Genomic DNA, 19,124 nt, shown 5'->3' on the forward strand with positions numbered 1-19,124 from the left:
CTCATCGGGGGCGCCTCGCGCCGCGCCCCGCGGGCGCCTCGCGCCGCGCCCCGCGGGCGCCTCGCGCCGCGCCCCGCGGGCGCCTCGCGCCGCGCCCCGCGGGCTCCTCGCGCCGCGCCCCGCGGGCTCCTCGCGCCGCGCCCCGCGGGCTCCTCGCGCCGCGCCCCGCGGGCGCCTCGCGCCGCGCCCCGCGGGCGCCTCGCGCCGCGCCCCGCGGGCTCCTCGCGCCGCGCCCCGCGGGCTCCTCGCGCCGCGCCCCGCGGGCGCCTCGCGCCGTGCCTTGCGAGGGTCTCAATCCGCACCCCGCGGGCACCTCGCGCCGCGCCCCGCGGGCATCTCGCGCCGCGCCCCGCGGGCTCCGTGAGCGATCTCTCGAGACGCGCATTCGAGCGAGTCAACTGGGCACCCCCCTCCACCCCCCTCCACCCCCCGCGGGTCCTTCCACCGTCGTTCTTGTCGAGTCTCACGCCTCCCACGGGCTCGGAAATCTCACGGCCCTGCTCGCGACCTCCCCCCCCGCCGCCGCCACACCGAGAGAGGCGACAGAGACGGAGGGGGAGGAGGAAGAGGAGCTGCTGTAAGGTGCGTGGTGGAGGAGCGCCGGCTATGGACATGGCGAACCACGCCGCCGGCGTGGGGAGACGCAGGGCCTCCGTCAAAGACCGATTCTCTGCCGAGGACGAGGCGCTGAGCCAGATCGCCCGAGAGGTAGCGTCCTAACACCACCGTGTGTGGTGTGTGTGTGTGGTGCGTGGGTGTGTGTGGGGTGTGTGTGTGCTACGTGTGTGGTGTGTGTGTGGATGTGTGTGGTGTGTGTGGATGTGTGTGGATGTGTGTGGTGTGTGTGGTGCGTGTGTGTGGATGTGTGGTGCGTGTGTGTGTGGTGCTTGTGGTGTGTGTGTGCGTGTGTGGTGTGTGTGGTGTGTGTGGTGCGTGTGGTGTGTGTGTGGTGTGTGCGTGTGTGTGGTGTGTGCATGTGTGTGGTGTGTGTGGGCGTGTGGTGTGTGTGGTGCGTGTGGTGTGCGTGGTGCGTGTGTGTGTGGTGCTTGTGGTGTGTGTGTGCGCGTGTCTGTGTGTTGTGTGTGGTGTGTGTGTGGTGCGTGTGTGTGTGGTGTGTGTGCGCGCGCGTGTGTGGTGTGTGGTGTTTTTGGTGTGTGTGTGTGTGGTGCTTGTGGTGTGTGTGTGCGTGTGTGGTGTGTGGCGTGCGTGTATGTGGTGCGTGTGGTGCGTGTGGTGTGTGTGTGTGTGGTGTGTGCGTGTGTGTGGTGTGTGCATGTGTGTGGTGTGTGTGGGCGTTTGGTGTGTGTGGTGTGTGGGCGTTTGGTGTGTGTGGTGTGTGTGGGCGTGTGGTGTGCGTGGTGCGTGTGTGTGTGGTGCTTGTGGTGTGTGTGTGTGCGCGTGTCTGTGTGTTGTGTGTGGTGTGTGTGTGGTGCGTGTGTGTGTGGTGTGTGTGGTGTGTGTGTGCGCGCGCGTGTGTGGTGTGTGGTGTGTGTGTGTGGTGCGTGTGGTGTGTGCGCGTGTCTCTCGCTGTCTGTCTTGTGTCTCTGTCCGATTCACGCTCACGAGACGATAACGGTGGCGGATGTGTATATGAACGTGTCCTCGTGGGCCTCCTCTAGGTTGACTCGGCCTCAGGTGAGTAGCTGGTGTCATGTGTAAACATCGCCACTCGGGAGACAAAGGCGGCCGGGCGTGGTGACAGCGACCCGCTCCTTCGCGAGCTGTGCCGGCCTTCATAGGTGCTCGCTAGGATCTTCGTCTTCGTTGTCGAGAGGCTGTGTGTCTCATGTGTGTCTCATGTGTGTCCTGGGTCTGTACCTCACGTGTCTCTGTGTCTGCATGTATCTTTGCCGTGTCTTTGTAGCCACTTTTTCCCCTTTGTGTCTCTTGCGTTTCTGTGCCAAGGGTGTCTGCGTCTGTGTCTGCGTGTATCTCTGTGTCTGCGTGTATCTCTGTGTCTGCGTGTATCTCTGTGTCTGCGTGTATCGCTGTGTCTGCGTGTATCTCTGTGTCTGCGTGTATCTCTGTGTCTGCGTGTATCTCTGTGTCTGCGTGTATCTCTGTGTCTGCGTGTATCTCTGTGTCTGCGTGCATCATGTGTCTCATGCGTAGACGGTGGCCCTCTTGTCCGCCTATGTTTCCTGTCTCCATACTCATGCCTTGTTCCTCTTTTCTCCGTGTCCCTGTCTCATCATGTCTGTCCCTTCTCCCTGTCTTTATTATGTCCCGGTGTCTTTTTATGCTCCCCGTATCTGTTTTCCTCTTCGTTACTCTTTGGTTTTTTCGGTAAAGTCACGTAGGTAAAACAATTAATCAAATAAAATAAATGAAAACAACTAAATTAAATCACGACGTTTCGGAGGCAACACGAGCCTCCCTCATCAGAGTATGAATCCTTGCAGTCACGAAAGCTTCGAATCTATAATTAATGCCTCTTCCTTCTCGCTGGGTCCCCTTGCCCTACGTATGTATATGTGTACGTATGTTGACATTCTTTCCCACCGTACATAGCCAGCAGTGCTAACTGTAGGTGTGTCACTGTCCCTGTGTCTATGTGCCTTTGCGTCCCCCTGTCCCGATGTCTCCGCGTTCCCAAGTGTCCACGTCCCCATGTCCGTGCGTCCCAACGTCCGTGTCCCTCTGTCCCAGTGTCGCGTGTCCCTGTGTCTCCATGCTGTCACGTCCCCGCGTCCCCTGCGTTTCCCGTGTTCACGTCTCCTCGCACTCCCTGTGTCTCCCTAACCCTCCTGGTGAACCGCGTGAGTTGATCGCGCAGCGCTCGCTCGGCTGACTCCTCTACTTGAAGCGGGCGAATGAATGGGGGTCCATTGACGCAACCACGTGCACCCAGCAAGGAGAAAGACCTCCTCGACGCGGGGGGGGGGTAAATAAACAGACCTGGGCCATCCATTTATTTATAAGCTCCGAAATCGGCTCTTGCCAGGCGGATTGTTCCATCGCAAAGCCGCGAAGAGATGGTGACGACGAGGGGGAGGGAGGCCTTCATCCAGCAGTGGATCAATCACGGCCGCTGACGATGACGACGACGCTATGCAGGCACTGTTATTTTTCCACGATATTTAGCTCCCCTCTCTTCACCTCCTCCCCTGCTGTGTCCGCCTCTGACCCGGCTCGGCCCGGCCCTTCTCTGCAGGGATAGAAACACGAGCGCACGGAGAGTTTTAACACTCGCTGCATTGTTCTACCCTTCGCCACCGCCACCGCAAATGCCTTCTGTCCACGCACGTGGAAGCCTCGCTCAGACCAGGGCCTAGAGGCCCCGGGGCGGACTGCGGGCAGTGCCAACCCTCGCGCCGATGTTGACGCTGGGGACTCACGAAATTAGCGATGCGTTACGTAAATGAAGGCAGTATTTTTGCGGTCGGCACGCTGGAGTTGTGACCCAGATGTCGCCGGTTAGATTCCGTCTCCTGGCGCGGCAGTTGAAACGTCTGTGAAAAAGAGCTTTGTAGCTCATCGGATTCCTCCAGTATAAATAAATATCCTGATTCTGAAACAAAGTCGCAAGTATCTTAAGTCCGCCAACCCCCCCCCCACCACCACGTCTGTCCACCCAGTGCCAGTGGTGTGAATGGCTAACGGCACCGTTAAGTCGGTCGGCAGGTCGCGTGCGGTGGCAGAGTAATGTGTGGGTACTCCCACCTCTTCCAACAACTTTGACCAGCGTGGAAGAGTAGGCCAAACAACTTTTACAGAGGGGCTATTCAGTGCTCCCTCAAGTGTGGAGGCCCTTCTGCTCGCAGTGGTGTGATGCAAGCAGTCACAGGGCTGCACCTTTTTCTGAAGCTCGCGTTGGCACGAGCAATAGCCTCCACCTTTCAAACTCGACGGTCTGTTGGTTGCTCACTGAACCGGATTATTAAACTTGTATATGAACCCGGTATTGAGCTCATCGCTCCGTCACTGAACCACGCATTGAAGTCGTAGCTTGGGTCACTCGCTGAACTACAAATCTGTAGCCATCGCTTACCCAATGAATTTGGTGTTACACCATCACCCTGTCGCTGGTGTTGAGCTCATCGCTGTGCCGCCGAACGGCTCCTGTTCGAGTCCTGGGAGGGGAAGGGAAGAGGCAGCGATTCCGTGGCGTCGACGTTGACGTTGGGGGAATTGAGAATCGGCGATGCGGTAAAGCCGGGGCGGTCGCTGCCAATGGTCTATACAGCTTCAAACTCGACAGCCTGTCACCCCGCTCACTGAACCAGGCGATGAACTCATCACGTCACTCACCGAAGGTGTTGAACTTATAACTGTCTCGCAAAGAATGGTGTTTCGCTTCATCGTCATCATCACTGTTATCACAACGGCCAACTTCACTGCTATCATCATTAACATCGGCACCATCATTATCATTAACATCGGCGCTATCATCATTAACAGCAGTTCCATGATCGTTAACGTCGGCACCACCATCGTTAACATCAGCGCTACCGTCATTAACAGCAGTGCCATGATCGTTAGCATCGGTACCACCATCGCATGGCTGTTGTGCATTCAGCTCTCCCCGCCTCATATCACCGCAGCGTCGCTTTGGCATCAGAAGCACTTACTCTGCGATCACATGAGCGGGGTTTTTTTTTTCTCTTCTACTCATTACAGTTGGCGTTCACGATCGAGTGTGAAAAGTGAGGTCATTGTTTGCTCGCCGCGTTACACGGGGACAAGCGGCCATGCGGCCGCTGGTGGCTACGCCTTCGGCACGCGGCCGCTAACCCATTCGCTGTGGAGGCAGCGGCGGCGAGGGTTGGCGGATCGCACACCGATGTTGAGAAACTCACTTCTCGTGCGTGGGCATCGAGGAGGTTTTTGTTTTTTTGGAGTGCAATTGTGGATAGACATACGAGACACGAGTACATCCATCGAATCGGCATCGTCAGTGGCTCACTGCAGCTCAAAGACTCAGTCCCTGCAAGGCGTGCGCTGAAGTTAGGAGATGTCCCATATGTGTGTGCTTGGCATTTGAAGGTCTGAAGACCACAAACGGTGATTTCGCCAGCAATGTGTTCAGGTAGGCAGTTCCATATCCGGGCAGCAGAGTGAAGAAGGGAGCATGTCCTGGCATACCCTGGCTTGCCATGAAAAAGTGGAACAGCAAAGTGTGGACTAATCCCCGTCTGTCACGTCTGTGTGGGATAGAGTGTTGCCCCCTCGCTTGTGTGGGCTTTTTTCTCCGAGCGCCCCGGTTTAAATAGTAACGTTAGGTTTTGTATCGCATTTTGGTCGATGCAAATTATATCTCACAAGGGGCGAGGAGAGAGAAAGAAAGAGAGGCTGAAGAGTGGAGCTCTGTGTGTAGGCTGTAGAGTGGAGGTCTGTGTAGGCTGTAGCGTGGAGCTCTGCGTGCAGGTTGTAGGGTGGAGCTCTCTGTGTAGGCTGTAGAGTGGAGGTCTGTGTAGGCTGTAGAGTGGAGCTCTGCGTGCAGGCTGTAGCGTGGAGCTCTGCACGCAGTTGTAGAGTGGAGCTCTGTGTGCAGGCTGTAGCGTGGAGCTCTGCGTGCAGGTTGTAGGGTGGAGCTCTTTTTGCAGGCTGTAGTGTGGAGTTCTGTGTGCAGGCTGTAGCGTGGAGCTCTGCGTGCAGGCTGTAGCGTGGAGCTCTGCATGCAGGTTATAGGGTGGAGCTCTTTTTGCAGGCTGTAGTGTGGAGTTCTGTGTGCAGGCTGTAGCGTGGAGCTCTGCGTGCAGGCTGTAGCGTGGAGCTCTGCATGCAGGTTGTAGGGTGGAGCTCTCTGTGTAGGCTGTAGAGTGGAGCTCTGTGTAGGCTGTAGAGTGGAGCTCTGTGCAGGCTGTAGCGTGGAGCTCTGTGTGTAGGCTGTAGAGTGGAGCTCTGCGTGCAGGCTGTAGAGTGGAGCTCTGCGTGCAGGCTGTAGAGTGGAGCTCTGTGTGCAGGCTGTAGGGGGGAGCTCTGCGTGCAGGCTGTAGAGTGGAGCTCTGCATGCAGGCTGTAGAGTGGAGCTCTGCGTGCAGGCTGTAGAGTGGAGCTCTGCGTGCAGGCTGTAGAGTGGAGCTCTGTGTGCAGGCTGTAGGGGGGAGCTCTGCGTGCAGGCTGTAGAGTGGAGCTCTGCGTGCAGGCTGTAGGGGGGAGCTCTGCGTGCAGGCTGTAGAGTGGAGCTCTGTGTGTAGGCTGTAGAGTGGAGCTCTTTGTGTAGAGGGGGTGTTGAGCTCTATGCCTGGCCTGTGCTGAGCTCCCCTCCTCGCTGCGTGCGGTCGCGCTCTTTGCACTCGCAGCCGTTTACCAGTGGAAAATGTGCGCTCATGGGGAGCGTGCCTCTAGCAGTGGGCGGCCAAGACACCCTCCTCCTCCTCCTCTTTCTCCTTCTCCATCTCCTCCTGCACGCTTGCACGCACGCACACGAGGCCAGCGCGGAAACCGTGGCGCCGGCGAACCGACACTGCACGGTGTGGGAAGATATCGCACCTGGTCAGGGTGACCCGTGACCCTCGCTGACCTTGAACCTGACCAGGGTCGCCCACGACCCTGACTGACCGGCGACCGGCGACGACCGGCGGTGACCGTGCCGGCGCGTCTGCGCTGTCCCGCGTGCAGGCCGAGGCGAGGCTGGCGGCGAAGCGAGCGGCGCGCGCGGAGGCACGGGAGTTCCGCATGCGGGACCTGGAGAAGCAGCAGAAGGAGGTGCGGAGCAGCGGAGCGCACGCACACACACACACGCACACACACACACGCACACACGAGCACGCACACACACACACGCACACACGAGCACGCACGAACACACATGCACACACACGCACACACACGAACACGCACACACACACACGAGCACGCACACACACACACGCACACACACGCACACACACACAAGCACGCACACACACACACGCACACACAAGCACGCACGAACACACATGCACACACGCACACACGAACACGCACACACGAACACGCACACACGCACACACGAACACGCACACACACGCACACACGAGCACGCACACACGCACACACGAGCACGCACACACACGCACACACACACGCGCGCACACACGCACACACACGAACGCACACACATGAACACACGCATGCACCCACACACATGCATGCATGAACGCGCACACACACGCACACGAACACGCACACGAACACGCATGCACGCGGGTGTACACGCACACCAGGGTATAGGCATTCACGCACGTGGGTGTACGTGCACACCAGGGTACCTGCATTCACACACGCACCTACGCGGGTGTACGTACGCACCAGCGTACACACACACGCGTGTACAAGATTCCCCATATTGCCCTAACAGGCTGTAGGGGCAAGTGCTGTTAGCGAGCAGCAGCACCTGTGAAGGCCGGCACGGCACACGAGGGGGTGGGTGGCCAGCACCACGCCCGACCGCCTTTGTCTCCTCGGTGGCAATGATTTACACACCCCGACACCACCGACTAAACGTCGGTGGTGTCGGCTCGCCGCCTGGGCTGCCTTCCAGCTCGTGTCTCTGATTCCGCAGCGATCGTGGGAGATGCAACTACCGCATCGGTGACGGCGATTAGACGCTCTGCACGAGACTGCTACGCCGTTTCATTCGGTCAATTAGCAAGTTTCAGAACTCGTGTTCTGGGCAGCCCCCCCCCAACCCCCAGGTCACTCAGCCTGGGTGTTGGAGCCATCGGATGTGAGACGTTTTCCTTTTGCTTTGCGCCCTTTTTTGTTTTAACCGTTGTGCTCCTGCCCGTGGCCTTTTCTTAAGTCGCTGCTGAAGCTCGTATCCTGAAAACTGTCTCTGTCTCTCCTCTCTTTTAACGCTCTCCACACACTCCCCCCCCCCCCACTCTTCCTTGTCTTCCCTCCATCAGATGTTCCAGGTGCAAAAGGTAACTGTGTCGTGATCTTGGTCTGTGCTGGCTCGGAAGGTTTATCTCTGTTAGCTATGAGGGTTTATCTGTGTTAGCTATGAGGGTTTATCTGTGTTAGCTATGAGGGTTTATCTGTGTTAGCTATGAGGGTTTATCTGTGTTGACTATGAGGGTTTATCTGTGTTGACTATGAGGGTTTATCTGGGTTGACTATGAGGGTTTATCTGTGTTGACTATGAGGGTTTATCTGTGTTGACTATGAGGGTTTATCTGTGTTGATTGAGGGTTTATCTGTGTTGACTATGAGGGTTTATCTGTGTTGACTATGAGGGTTTATCTGTGTTGACTATGAGGGTTTATCTGTGTTGACTATGAGGGTTTATCTGTGTTGATTGAGGGTTTATCTGTGTTGACTATGAGGGTTTATCTGTGTTGACTATGAGGGTTTATCTGTGTTGACTATGAGGGTTTATCTGTGTTGACTATGAGGGTTTATCTGTGTTGACTATGAGGGTTTATCTGTGTTGGCTGTGAGGGTTTATCTGTGTTGGCTGTGAGGGTTTATCTGTGTTGACTATGAGGGTTTATCTGTGTTGACTATGAGGGTTTATCTGTGTTGACTATGAGGGTTTATCTGTGTTGACTATGAGGGTTTATCTGTGTTGACTATGAGGGTTTATCTGTGTTGACTATGAGGGTTTATCTGTGTTGACTATGAGGGTTTATCTGTGTTGACTATGAGGGTTTTTCTGTGTTGACTATGAGGGTTTATCTGTGTTGACTATGAGGGTTTATCTGTGTTGACTATGAGGGTTTATCTGTCTTGACTATGAGGGTTTATCTGTGTTGACTATGAGGGTTTATCTGTCTTGACTATGAGGGTTTATCTGTCTTGACTATGAGGGTTTATCTGTGTTGACTATGAGGGTTTATCTGTGTTGACTATGAGGGTTTATCTGTGTTGACTGTGAGGGTTTATCTGTGTGACTGTGAGGGTTTATCTGTGTTGACTGTGAGGGTTTATCTGTGTGACTGTGAGGGTTTATCTGTGTGACTGTGAGGGTTTATCTGTGTTGACTTTGAGGGTTTATCTGTGTTGCTATGAGGGTTTATCTGTGTTGACTATGAGGGTTTATCTGTGTTGACTGTGAGGGTTTATCTGTGTTGACTGTGAGGGTTTATCTGTGTTGACTGTGAGGGTTTATCTGTCTTGACTATGAGGGTTTATCTGTGTTGACTATGAGGGTTTATCTGTGTTGACTGTGAGGGTTTATCTGTGTTGACTATGAGGGTTTATCTGTGTTGACTATGAGGGTTTATCTGTGTTGCTATGAGGGTTTATCTGTGTTGCTATGAGGGTTTATCTGTGTTGACTATGAGGGTTTATCTGTGTTGACTATGAGGGTTTATCTGTGTTGACTATGAGGGTTTATCTGTGTTGACTATGAGGGTTTATCTGTGTTGACTATGAGGGTTTATCTGTGTTGACTATGAGGGTTTATCTGTGTTGACTATGAGGGTTTATCTGTGTTGACTATGAGGGTTTATCTGTGTTGACTGTGAGGGTTTATCTGTGTGACTGTGAGGGTTTATCTGTGTGACTATGAGGGTTTATTTGTGTGACTGTGAGGGTTTATCTGTGTGACTGTGAGGGTTTATCTGTGTTGACTATGAGGGTTTATCTGTGTTGGCTATGAGGGTTTATCTGTGTTGACTATGAGGGTTTATCTGTGTTGACTATGAGGGTTTATCTGTGTTGATTGAGGGTTTATCTGTGTTGACTATGAGGGTTTATCTGTGTTGACTGTGAGGGTTTATCTGTGTGACTGTGAGGGTTTATCTGTGTTGACTATGAGGGTTTATCTGTGTTGGCTATGAGGGTTTATCTGTGTTGACTATGAGGGTTTATCTGTGTTGATTGAGGGTTTATCTGTGTTGACTATGAGGGTTTATCTGTGTTGACTATGAGGGTTTATCTGTGTTGACTATGAGGGTTTATCTGTGTTGATTGAGGGTTTATCTGTGTTGACTATGAGGGTTTATCTGTGTTGACTATGAGGGTTTATCTGTGTTGATTGAGGGTTTATCTGTGTTGACTATGGGGGTTTATCTGTGTTGACTATGAGGATTTATCTGTGTTGACTATGAGGGTTTATCTGTGTTGACTATGAGGGTTTATCTGTGTTGACTGTGAGGGTTTATCTGTGTGACTGTGAGGGTTTATCTGTGTTGACTATGAGGGTTTATCTGTGTTGACTATGAGGGTTTATCTGTGTTGACTATGAGGGTTTATCTGTGTTGCTATGAGGGTTTATCTGTGTTGACTATGAGGGTTTATCTGTGTTGACTATGAGGGTTTATCTGTGTTGACTATGTGGGTTTATCTGTGTTGACTATGAGGGTTTATCTGTGTTGACTATGAGGGTTTATCTGTGTGACTGTGAGAGTTTATCTGTGTTGACTATGAGGGTTTATCTGTGTTGATTGAGGGTTTATCTGTGTTGACTGAGGGTTTATCTGTGTTGACTATGAGGGTTTATCTGTGTTGACTATGAGGATTTATCTTTGTTAGCTATGAGGGTTTATCTGTGTGACTGAGGGTTTATCTGTGTTGATTATGAGGGTTTATCTGTATTAGCTATGAGGGTTTATCTGTGTTGACTATGAGGGTTTATCTGTGTTGACTATGAGGGTTTATCTGTGTTAGCTATGAGGGTTTATCTGTGTTGGCTATGAGGGTTTATCTGTGTTGACTATGAGGATTTATCTTTGTTAGCTATGAGGGTTTATCTGTGTTGACTGAGGGTTTATCTGTGTTGACTATGAGGGTTTATCTGTGTTGGCTATGAGGGTTTATCTGTGTTGGCTATGAGGGTTTATCTGTGTTGACTATGAGGGTTTATCTGTGTTGGCTATGAGGGTTTATCTGTGTTGACTATGAGGGTTTTTCTGTGTGACTATGAGGGTTTATCTGTGTGACTATGAGGGTTTATCTGTGGTGACTATGAGGGTTTATCTGTGTTGACTATGTGGGTTTATCTGTGTTGACTATGAGGGTTTATCTGTGTTGACTATGAGGGTTTATCTGTGTTGACTATGAGGGTTTATCTGTGTTGACTATGAGGGTTTATCTGTGTTGCTATGAGGGTTTATCTGTGTTGACTATGAGGGTTTATCTGTGTGACTATGAGGGTTTATCTGTGTTGACTATGTGGGTTTATCTGTGTTGACTATGAGGGTTTATCTGTGTTGACTATGAGGGTTTATCTGTGTTGACTGTGAGGGTTTATCTGTGTTGACTATGAGGGTTTATCTGTGTTGACTATGATGGTTTATCTGTGTTGCTACGAGGGTTTATCTGTGTTAGCTATGAGGGTTTATCTGTGTGACTGAGGGTTTATCTGTGTTGACTATGAGGGTTTATCTGTGTTGGCTATGAGGGTTTATCTGTGTTGACTATGATGATTTATCTTTGTTGACTATGAGGGTTTATCTGTGTTGACTATGAGGGTTTATCTGTGTTGGCTATGAGGGTTTATCTGTGTTGACTATGAGGGTTTATCTGTGTTGGCTATGAGGGTTTATCTGTGTTGACTGTGAGGGTTTATCTGTGTGACTATGAGGGTTTATCTGTGTGACTATGAGGGTTTATCTGTGTGACTATGAGGGTTTATCTGTGTTGACTATGAGGGTTTATCTGTGTTGGCTATGAGGGTTTATCTGTGTTGACTGTGAGGGTTTATCTGTGTGACTATGAGGGTTTATCTGTGTGACTATGAGGGTTTATCTGTGTGACTATGAGGGTTTATCTGTGTTGACTATGAGGGTTTATCTGTGTTGGCTATGAGGGTTTATCTGTGTTGACTGTGAGGGTTTATCTGTGTGACTATGAGGGTTTATCTGTGTGACTATGAGGGTTTATCTGTGTGACTATGAGGGTTTATCTGTGTTGACTATGAGGGTTTATCCGTGTTGGCTATGAGGGTTTATCTGTGTTGACTATGAGGGTTTATCTGTGTTGGCTATGAGGGTTTATCTGTGTTGACTGTGAGGGTTTATCTGTGTTGACTGTGAGGGTTTATCTGTGTGACTATGAGGGTTTATCTGTGTGACTATGAGGGTTTATCTGTGTGACTATGAGGGTTTATCTGTGTTGACTGTGAGGGTTTATCTGTGTGACTATGAGGGTTTATCTGTGTGACTATGAGGGTTTATCTGTGTGACTATGAGGGTTTATCTGTGTGACTATGAGGGTTTATCTGTGTTGACTATGAGGGTTTATCTGTGTTGACTATGAGGGTTTATCTGTGTTGCTATGAGGGTTTATCTGTGTTAGCTATGAGGGTTTATCTGTGTGACTATGAGGGTTTATCTGTGTGACTATGAGGGTTTATCTGTGTGACTATGAGGGTTTATCTGTGTGACTGAGGGTTTATCTGTGTTGACTATGAGGGTTTATCTGTGTTAGCTATGAGGGTTTATCTGTGTGACTGAGGGTTTATCTGTGTTGACTATGAGGGTTTATCTGTGTTAGCTATGAGGGTTTATCTGTGTGACTGAGGGTTTATCTGTGTTGACTATGAGGGTTTATCTGTGTTGGCTATGAGGGTTTATCTGTGTTGGCTATGAGGGTTTATCTGTGTTAGCGGGTTACAGTCGTGTCACAGCGAGCATCTCTTGTGTGTGCTGCGGGTGTGCCGTGTACTTTTGGGTGCTTCAGAAATCGAAAATTGCCGGCCTCAAACTTACTCGACCAAAATAGTTTCCAAAGCGGCTTCAACACCGCGACGAATGCTTGTGTTGTGTCTGTGCTTGTGTGTGTCGTGTCGTGTCTGTGTCGTGTCTGTGTTGTGTGTGTGTCATGTCGTGTTGTGGTGTCTGTGTTGTGTCTGTGCTTGTGTGTGTCGTGTCGCGTTGTGTCTTTGTTTTGTCTGTGTTTGTGTCTGTGTTTGTGTCTGTGTTTGTGTCTGTGCTTGTGTTGTGTGTGTGTCATGTCGCGTTGTGGTGCTTGTGTTGTGTCTGTGCTCGTGTGTGTCGTCTCTTGTTGCGTTGTTCGCGCTACGTCATGTGTCTTGTGGCCTTTGCGTGTGTGTCGTGTCGGTGAGCGGGTGACGCTGCATGCGTTTGCCAGTCGCTGTGATTGGATTATTCCACCTGATGATTTGCATGGGAAATATCTATGTATTTTTTACGTGGAGAGACGGATACGTGTACGAGACGTACTCATGCCCGCTTGTTTATTTTGTGACCTGTGGTCTCCACAACGGCGCTTATGGCTCATTTTGGGTCATTGAGGAATCGATCCCATGCCTGTTGCCCGGCCTCACGCTCTGTGTCTCTCCTAGAAACAAGGGCAGGCCGACTCGAGCTTCGGACACATCCAGCAGTGGATGGTACGGGCGAGGCCGGGGGGGGGAGCACGCTCCTAGAGAATCGTCGTCCTGGTCGTCACCCTCCTCATCCTCGTCATCACCACGGTCAAATTCATCATCAATGGCACCTCAGTGTCGTCATCGCCACCATCATTGTCACCACCGCCACCACCAACATCGTCATCGTCACCTCCGTCACAATCAGCTTCGTCACATCACTGTGGTCACCATCATCATTCGTCAACATCGTCATCACTTTCACCCTCGTCATCACGATCATCGTCACCGCTCTAGGCTTTAAGGACAGCAATTGCAAATCGGCTTTGACCAGCGGCTAATTAATGTCACGAGTAAACGAGGCTTGTGCCACTCTGTCTCTCGCCGTGCGCACGCGTGGTGTCGTATCACCCCTGTAAGAACCAGTGACATACAAATTATGCTAACAATACGCAGACGTTACCTTTGGGCTCACGGAACAAACGAAGCGGAGGCAGCATCATCTGCCTCTGCAGTCGCTTGTAAAAGTCAGTCACGTATATGCGTGCCCACCTTCAACTTGCACTGACCAGCATGATGGACGTATTAACTAAACACTATTTTTATTTTACCAGGTCAGGCCCACTGAGCTAAATGGCTCTTTTTCAAAAGCGACCTCGCCACAAATGATAGCCCAACGAAGTGGCTTATCGTCACGTGGAAATTTATAGCAGCCAAATACTGTAAACGCGTGTTTCTAAATGTGGAGAGACCAATTCGGAGGCCCCGGATAAAAATCCACGCGACCACGGGGAGAGAAAGAGAGAGAGAGAGAGACACGCAAACTCCAAATATACAGCGGGCGTCAGGGTCGGTATCGAACCCACACCCTCCTGGTGTGCGGTGGTTTAGAGACGGCAGAGAAGGGGCCTGCGGCTTGGTGTGCACGTAGCCGTCGCATAACATTCGGTGGCAACGCATCGCCTCCACCCGCTCCGAAAGCTCTCCAGGACCCTCCTGAAGAGGCATCTTGAGACTCGTTGAGGCTTTTCTTGGGTAAACGAGCGTCATGGTAATAATACAAAAAGATATATTCATTTTCTTAAAAATGTAATGTAGGCCATGAGTTGTGGGGTGGATGGACCGTTGCGGCTCTGTCGATGCTCGCTAACGCCCTCGACCTGCTCACTCGCTCCCCCCCATCGCCCGCTCGCCCGCTCGCCCGCTCGCCCGGGCAGGAGGACTCTGAGAGATATTCCCGGAGGCGGCGCTGGGCCACGGTTTGTAACGACGTGTCTCTGATATGTCACCCCGCGGCCACCAACGCCATCTCCGAGAGCACCAGCTCCATCCTCTTATTCACCACCACCAGCTCCATCAACATCATCAGTACAGAGCAACCGGCATCTCCTGGTTCACTCCAGAACCACCACCACCTCCATCTCCTGGTTCACTCCAGAACCACCACCACCTTCATCTCCTGGTTCACTACAGCACCACCACCACCACCTCCTCCATCTCCTGGTTCACTACAGAACCACCACCACCTCCATCTCCTGGTTCACTACAGAACCACCACCACCTCCATCTCCTGGTTCACTCCAGAACCACCACCACCTCCATCTCCTGGTTCACTGCAGAACCACCTCCATCTCCTGCTTCACTGTAGAACCACTACCACCTCCATCTCCTAGTTCACTCCTGAACCACCACCACCTCCATCTCTTTGTTCACTGCAGAACCACCACCACCTCCATCTCCTGGTTCACTCCAGAACCATCACCACCTCCATCTCCTGGTTCACTCCAGAACCACCACCACCTCCATCTCCTGGTTCACTCCAGAACCACCACCTCCATCTCCTGGTTCACTACAGAACCACCACCACCTCCACCTCCTGGTTCACTGCAGAACCACCACCACCTCCATCTCTTTGTTCACTGCAGAACTACCACCACCTCCATCTCCTGGTTCACTACAGAACCACCACCACCACCATCTCCTGGTTCACTACAGAACCACCACCACCACCACCATCTCCTTGTTCACTACAGAACCACCACCATCTCCTGGTTCACTACAGAACCACCACCACCACCATCTCTTGGTTCACTACAGAACCATCACCACCTCCATCTCCTGGTTCACTACAGAACCACCACCACCTCCATCTCCTGGTTCACTACAGAACCACCACCAATTCCATCTCCTGGTTCACTACAGAACCACCACCACCTCCATCTCCTGGTTCACTACAGAACCACCACCACCTCCATCTCCTGGTTCACTACAGAACCACCACCACCTCTATCTCCTGGTTCACTCCAGAACCACCACCTCCATCTCCTGGTTCACTACAGAACCACCACCACCTCCTGGTTCACTACAGAACCACCTCCATCTCCTGGTTCACTACAGAACCACCACCACCTCCATATCTCCTTGATCCCTATCTCCTAAACCACCACCACTGGCCAAATGACACTGCACCTTCACCACCACTTTTATCACCCACCCCCCTGCTCCCGCTTCTGCGTCCATCGTTTTGTCTGAGATGCTGCATCGCTGCTCCGGGTTGTGAGTGTTCGTTGCACTGAGCGAATTGGTGCTGGTGTGTGTGTGTGTGTGTCATGTCGTGCGTGGGGAACCCGTGTGTGTGTGTCATTTGTGTGGGGATCCCATGTGGCTGTACCGGGTGGGATGGGCATGAGTCACGCCGGAGAGGACATTCTGCATTTACATCAACACCGCTCTTTATTTTTATATTTCATAACTCATCTGATTCATCGCGGCCTCTTTGCCTCTTTATTTCTGCCCTGGCGCGAGAGTGTGGTCCCGCCTCCCGCCTTGCACAACAACACTCTCGTTCACGGCCTGCCAATGTCTCTGATTGTCTCCCCCTGCCCCTCTCCTCCTGTGACTCTCACTCAACCCTAACCCTCCCCTTCTGCCCATGCCCCCGCGCCGGCCCCCCATCCTCCCTGTCTCTGCCCCTGTCTCCTGTACGTCACCCGCTGTCTCCTGTACGTCACCCCCTGTCTCTCCTGTCTCTGTCCCGTGTTTCTCCTCCTGCGGTCGCCCCGCAGCCTTCTGAGTGTAGCTTCTACCCGGGCTCGAGCTCCCGGGCCTCTTCCAGGGCCTCGTCACTGAGAGCCAGCCCCGTGGTGAGCAGCGCACGCCACCCATACAGCCAGCTGGTGAGCCGGCCAGTGAGCCAGCCGGTGAGCCAGCTGTTGAGCCGGCCAGTGAGCCGGCCAGTCAATCGATCAGTCAGGCTGACTTGGTGTCGACGTCCGACGGGTCGTGCCGCGCGTTGTGGCCGCACGATGTCCGACGTTCCGCTGCACGTGCCCGGGAGTTGCTTCAGCAAGTGACAGTGAGTTGTGATGATAGACCACCTTCTCAAGTCCCCAGTGAGTTCACGAACACAAAATAACAGCGCGCAACATTCCTTCTCTGCGCTTAGTTTGGCTTACTTCCAGCTCTGAAGGTTTGTAGAGCTGTGGTTCTTCTTCTTCTTAACCTGGGGTGCACGCTGCACTCCGTGGGGTGCAAGACATGGGCAGATTTCTTTAGAAGGTAAATCATTGAAAACACAAATGAAGCACGGGGCAACGTAAGTACAACAACTAACTTTGTTTCATCAAACCCTCTGTCTTTATTAACATTGTACATTTTTTGAACGATTGAGAGCCAAACGGGGTGCAAAGCTGCGGCAAAGGTTAATTGTTCGATTGTCACGCCCACGGACGTTCCTTGTTATATGGCAGAGCGGGTAGGAGAGCACCGCCCTCCCCCCCCTCTGTGTGTAGGCCAGAGCGTCACTTGACCGAGGGGTTTCATCGGGAGCCCTTGTCAAAGACCCACGCAGATCCCCTGGGGTTTGATCTTTCACGAGGCTGCTCTTGGTCCACCCCTAAACCGCATCCACTGCACAACCCACGGCAGTAGATGCGGATGCCCTGATGATGCACAGATAGAAAACTAAACACTGTCCGGTAGTAGTGATCGTGCGACTGGTCATCCAGAACGGACCGTAGTACAACGGGTAACGACGCAACGCCCCGATCCGCGAAGGAGACGCCGCAGCGAGGATGATGATGATTGATGATGATTGATGATGATGATTGATGATGATTGATGATGATGATGATGATTGATGATGATGATGATGATTGATGATGATGATGATGATTATGAATGATGATGATGGATGATTAATGATGATGATGATGCACTTACTACTCCCCTGCTGCTCCTGGCGTGGTTGTCTGGGCTTGACCTGAATGTGAAATTGTAGTCGTTGCTCTGCATCGACATCTGCAGCCCATGCGACAAGAGTAAGATACTGATTTGTGTGTTTAGTTTGTTGTCCTTCCCCTGCGCCTCCGATTGGCTACGCACGGTGCGAAGGAAGTTCAACATACGCACATGCAGCATACGAGATAGGTGGCTCTGTGCTGTCCGCTTCCGTGGATCGTTTGTTGGCGTGGAGAAGGGTCGCGCCGCTCAAGAGCGCCCCGATGGGTTCCCCGTGCCTCGGCGATGCGACGCCGTTCCTGTGAGTTCGTGGGGAGAGAGAGCGGGGGAAGTGAATGAGTCGCCCCACTTTCGTGTCGTTTCAGTTGGATGAGAAGAGCGACAGGGAGGGCATGGAGCTCGTCCGGGTAAGAGTGAGCTGACCTGTGTCTCGTTTGTGTGCCTGAGGTGTCTCTGTGTCTCTGTGTCTCTGTGTCTCTGTGTCTCTGCGTTTCGTGTGGTGGGGAGTGGCGCAGCGGTTCGCGCGCTGCGCTACCCGAGTTCGATTCCCGCTCGCGGCCAACACCGGTGACGGTTATCCGAACCGGTCCTGGGCCTCCCCTAGGTCGATTCGGCCTCATTTGAGTACCTGGTGCGGTGTGTAAACATTGTCACTGGGAAGACAAAGGCGGCCGGGCACGCTGCTGGCCACCTACCCCCTCGTGTGCCGTGCCGGCCTTCACAGGTGCTCGCTAACAGCACTTGCCCCTACAGTCTGTTAAGGCTACACGGGGGATCTCTGTGCTGCGCGTGTATCCGTGCGTGCGTGTGTAGCCCACCTCGCTGTGCCGCGCTTCCTCGGGCGTCTCGGGGCTGTCGGCCGCCACCCTGGCGTCGCTGGGCAACGGAGGGGGGCCCCGGGGGGGGCCACCCGGCTGGGAGGGGGTGCGGGGGGGGCCCGCGGGGTCCTCGCGGAGGGGCAGCGGAGACACGAGCGCCTCCCTCGAGTCGGAGGCGTGCGTGCGCGAGCTCCGGGTGAGGCGGCACGGGGACACGGACACGGGGGGACACGGGGACAAGGGGACACGGGGACAAGGGGGTTCGGTGGCACGGGGGTAGAGGGCACTGGGGCACAGGGAACGGGGACGGGGGTAGAGTGCACGGGGACACAATGACCTGGACAAATGGAGGTGCAGAGGTACAGAGGCATGGGGACATGCTTCAGATTATTATTTTGTATTATTACGTTTGCGAGACAACTGTGGAGATGGAGCGGCCGTGCACGACCCGCGAGCGTAGGACTCTGGGATATGGGGTGGGGGTGGGGGGGGGGAGCGGCGCAGGTGCCATGGCGCAGACGTCCGGAGGGAGATGGAATCACCCCGAGGCCACTCATGAATCGTTAACGCGTGCACGTGCACGCGCGTGCACGGAATTGTGTCCGCGCCGGTTGGGGCTTGTGGGGTAGGAAACAATAAGGGGGAGGCATTCGTTTGTTCTGCCAGATGTTCACCTGGATTAAAGGGGGGGCACGCGACCGACACTTCGTCACTGCAGTGGCAGCAGCAGCGCCAGCAGCAGCAGCGCCAGCAGCAGCAGCGTGAGCACCAGTTACCCTGACCTGAGAAACAGCAACAGCAGTAACAGCAGCGGTAGCTGTATCAGCAGCGCTGGCATCAGCAGTTACAACAGAAGCAGCTGT

At 53.2% G+C, this 19,124-nt stretch overlaps 1 protein-coding gene across 1 annotated transcript in view; it reads left to right on the plus strand.

The window, feature by feature from the left end:
- LOC144951415 (leucine-rich repeat flightless-interacting protein 2-like) overlaps positions 1–19,124 on the plus strand; it is a 30,777-nt gene continuing 11,653 nt past the window's right edge. Inside the window, exons 1-8 of the mRNA XM_078881657.1 lie at positions 1–708; positions 6,565–6,651; positions 7,836–7,853; positions 13,181–13,228; positions 14,422–14,463; positions 16,270–16,347; positions 17,809–17,850; positions 18,257–18,457. Coding sequence (XP_078737783.1) covers positions 607–708; positions 6,565–6,651; positions 7,836–7,853; positions 13,181–13,228; positions 14,422–14,463; positions 16,270–16,347; positions 17,809–17,850; positions 18,257–18,457 — 618 coding nt within the window. The 5' untranslated portion in view covers positions 1–606. The remainder of the gene's footprint in view (positions 709–6,564; positions 6,652–7,835; positions 7,854–13,180; positions 13,229–14,421; positions 14,464–16,269; positions 16,348–17,808; positions 17,851–18,256; positions 18,458–19,124) is intronic.

The sequence above is a fragment of the Lampetra fluviatilis genome, chromosome 62, assembly GCF_964198595.1.
Source record: "Lampetra fluviatilis chromosome 62, kcLamFluv1.1, whole genome shotgun sequence".
In the NCBI taxonomy this organism is placed as follows: Eukaryota; Metazoa; Chordata; class Hyperoartia; order Petromyzontiformes; family Petromyzontidae; genus Lampetra; species Lampetra fluviatilis.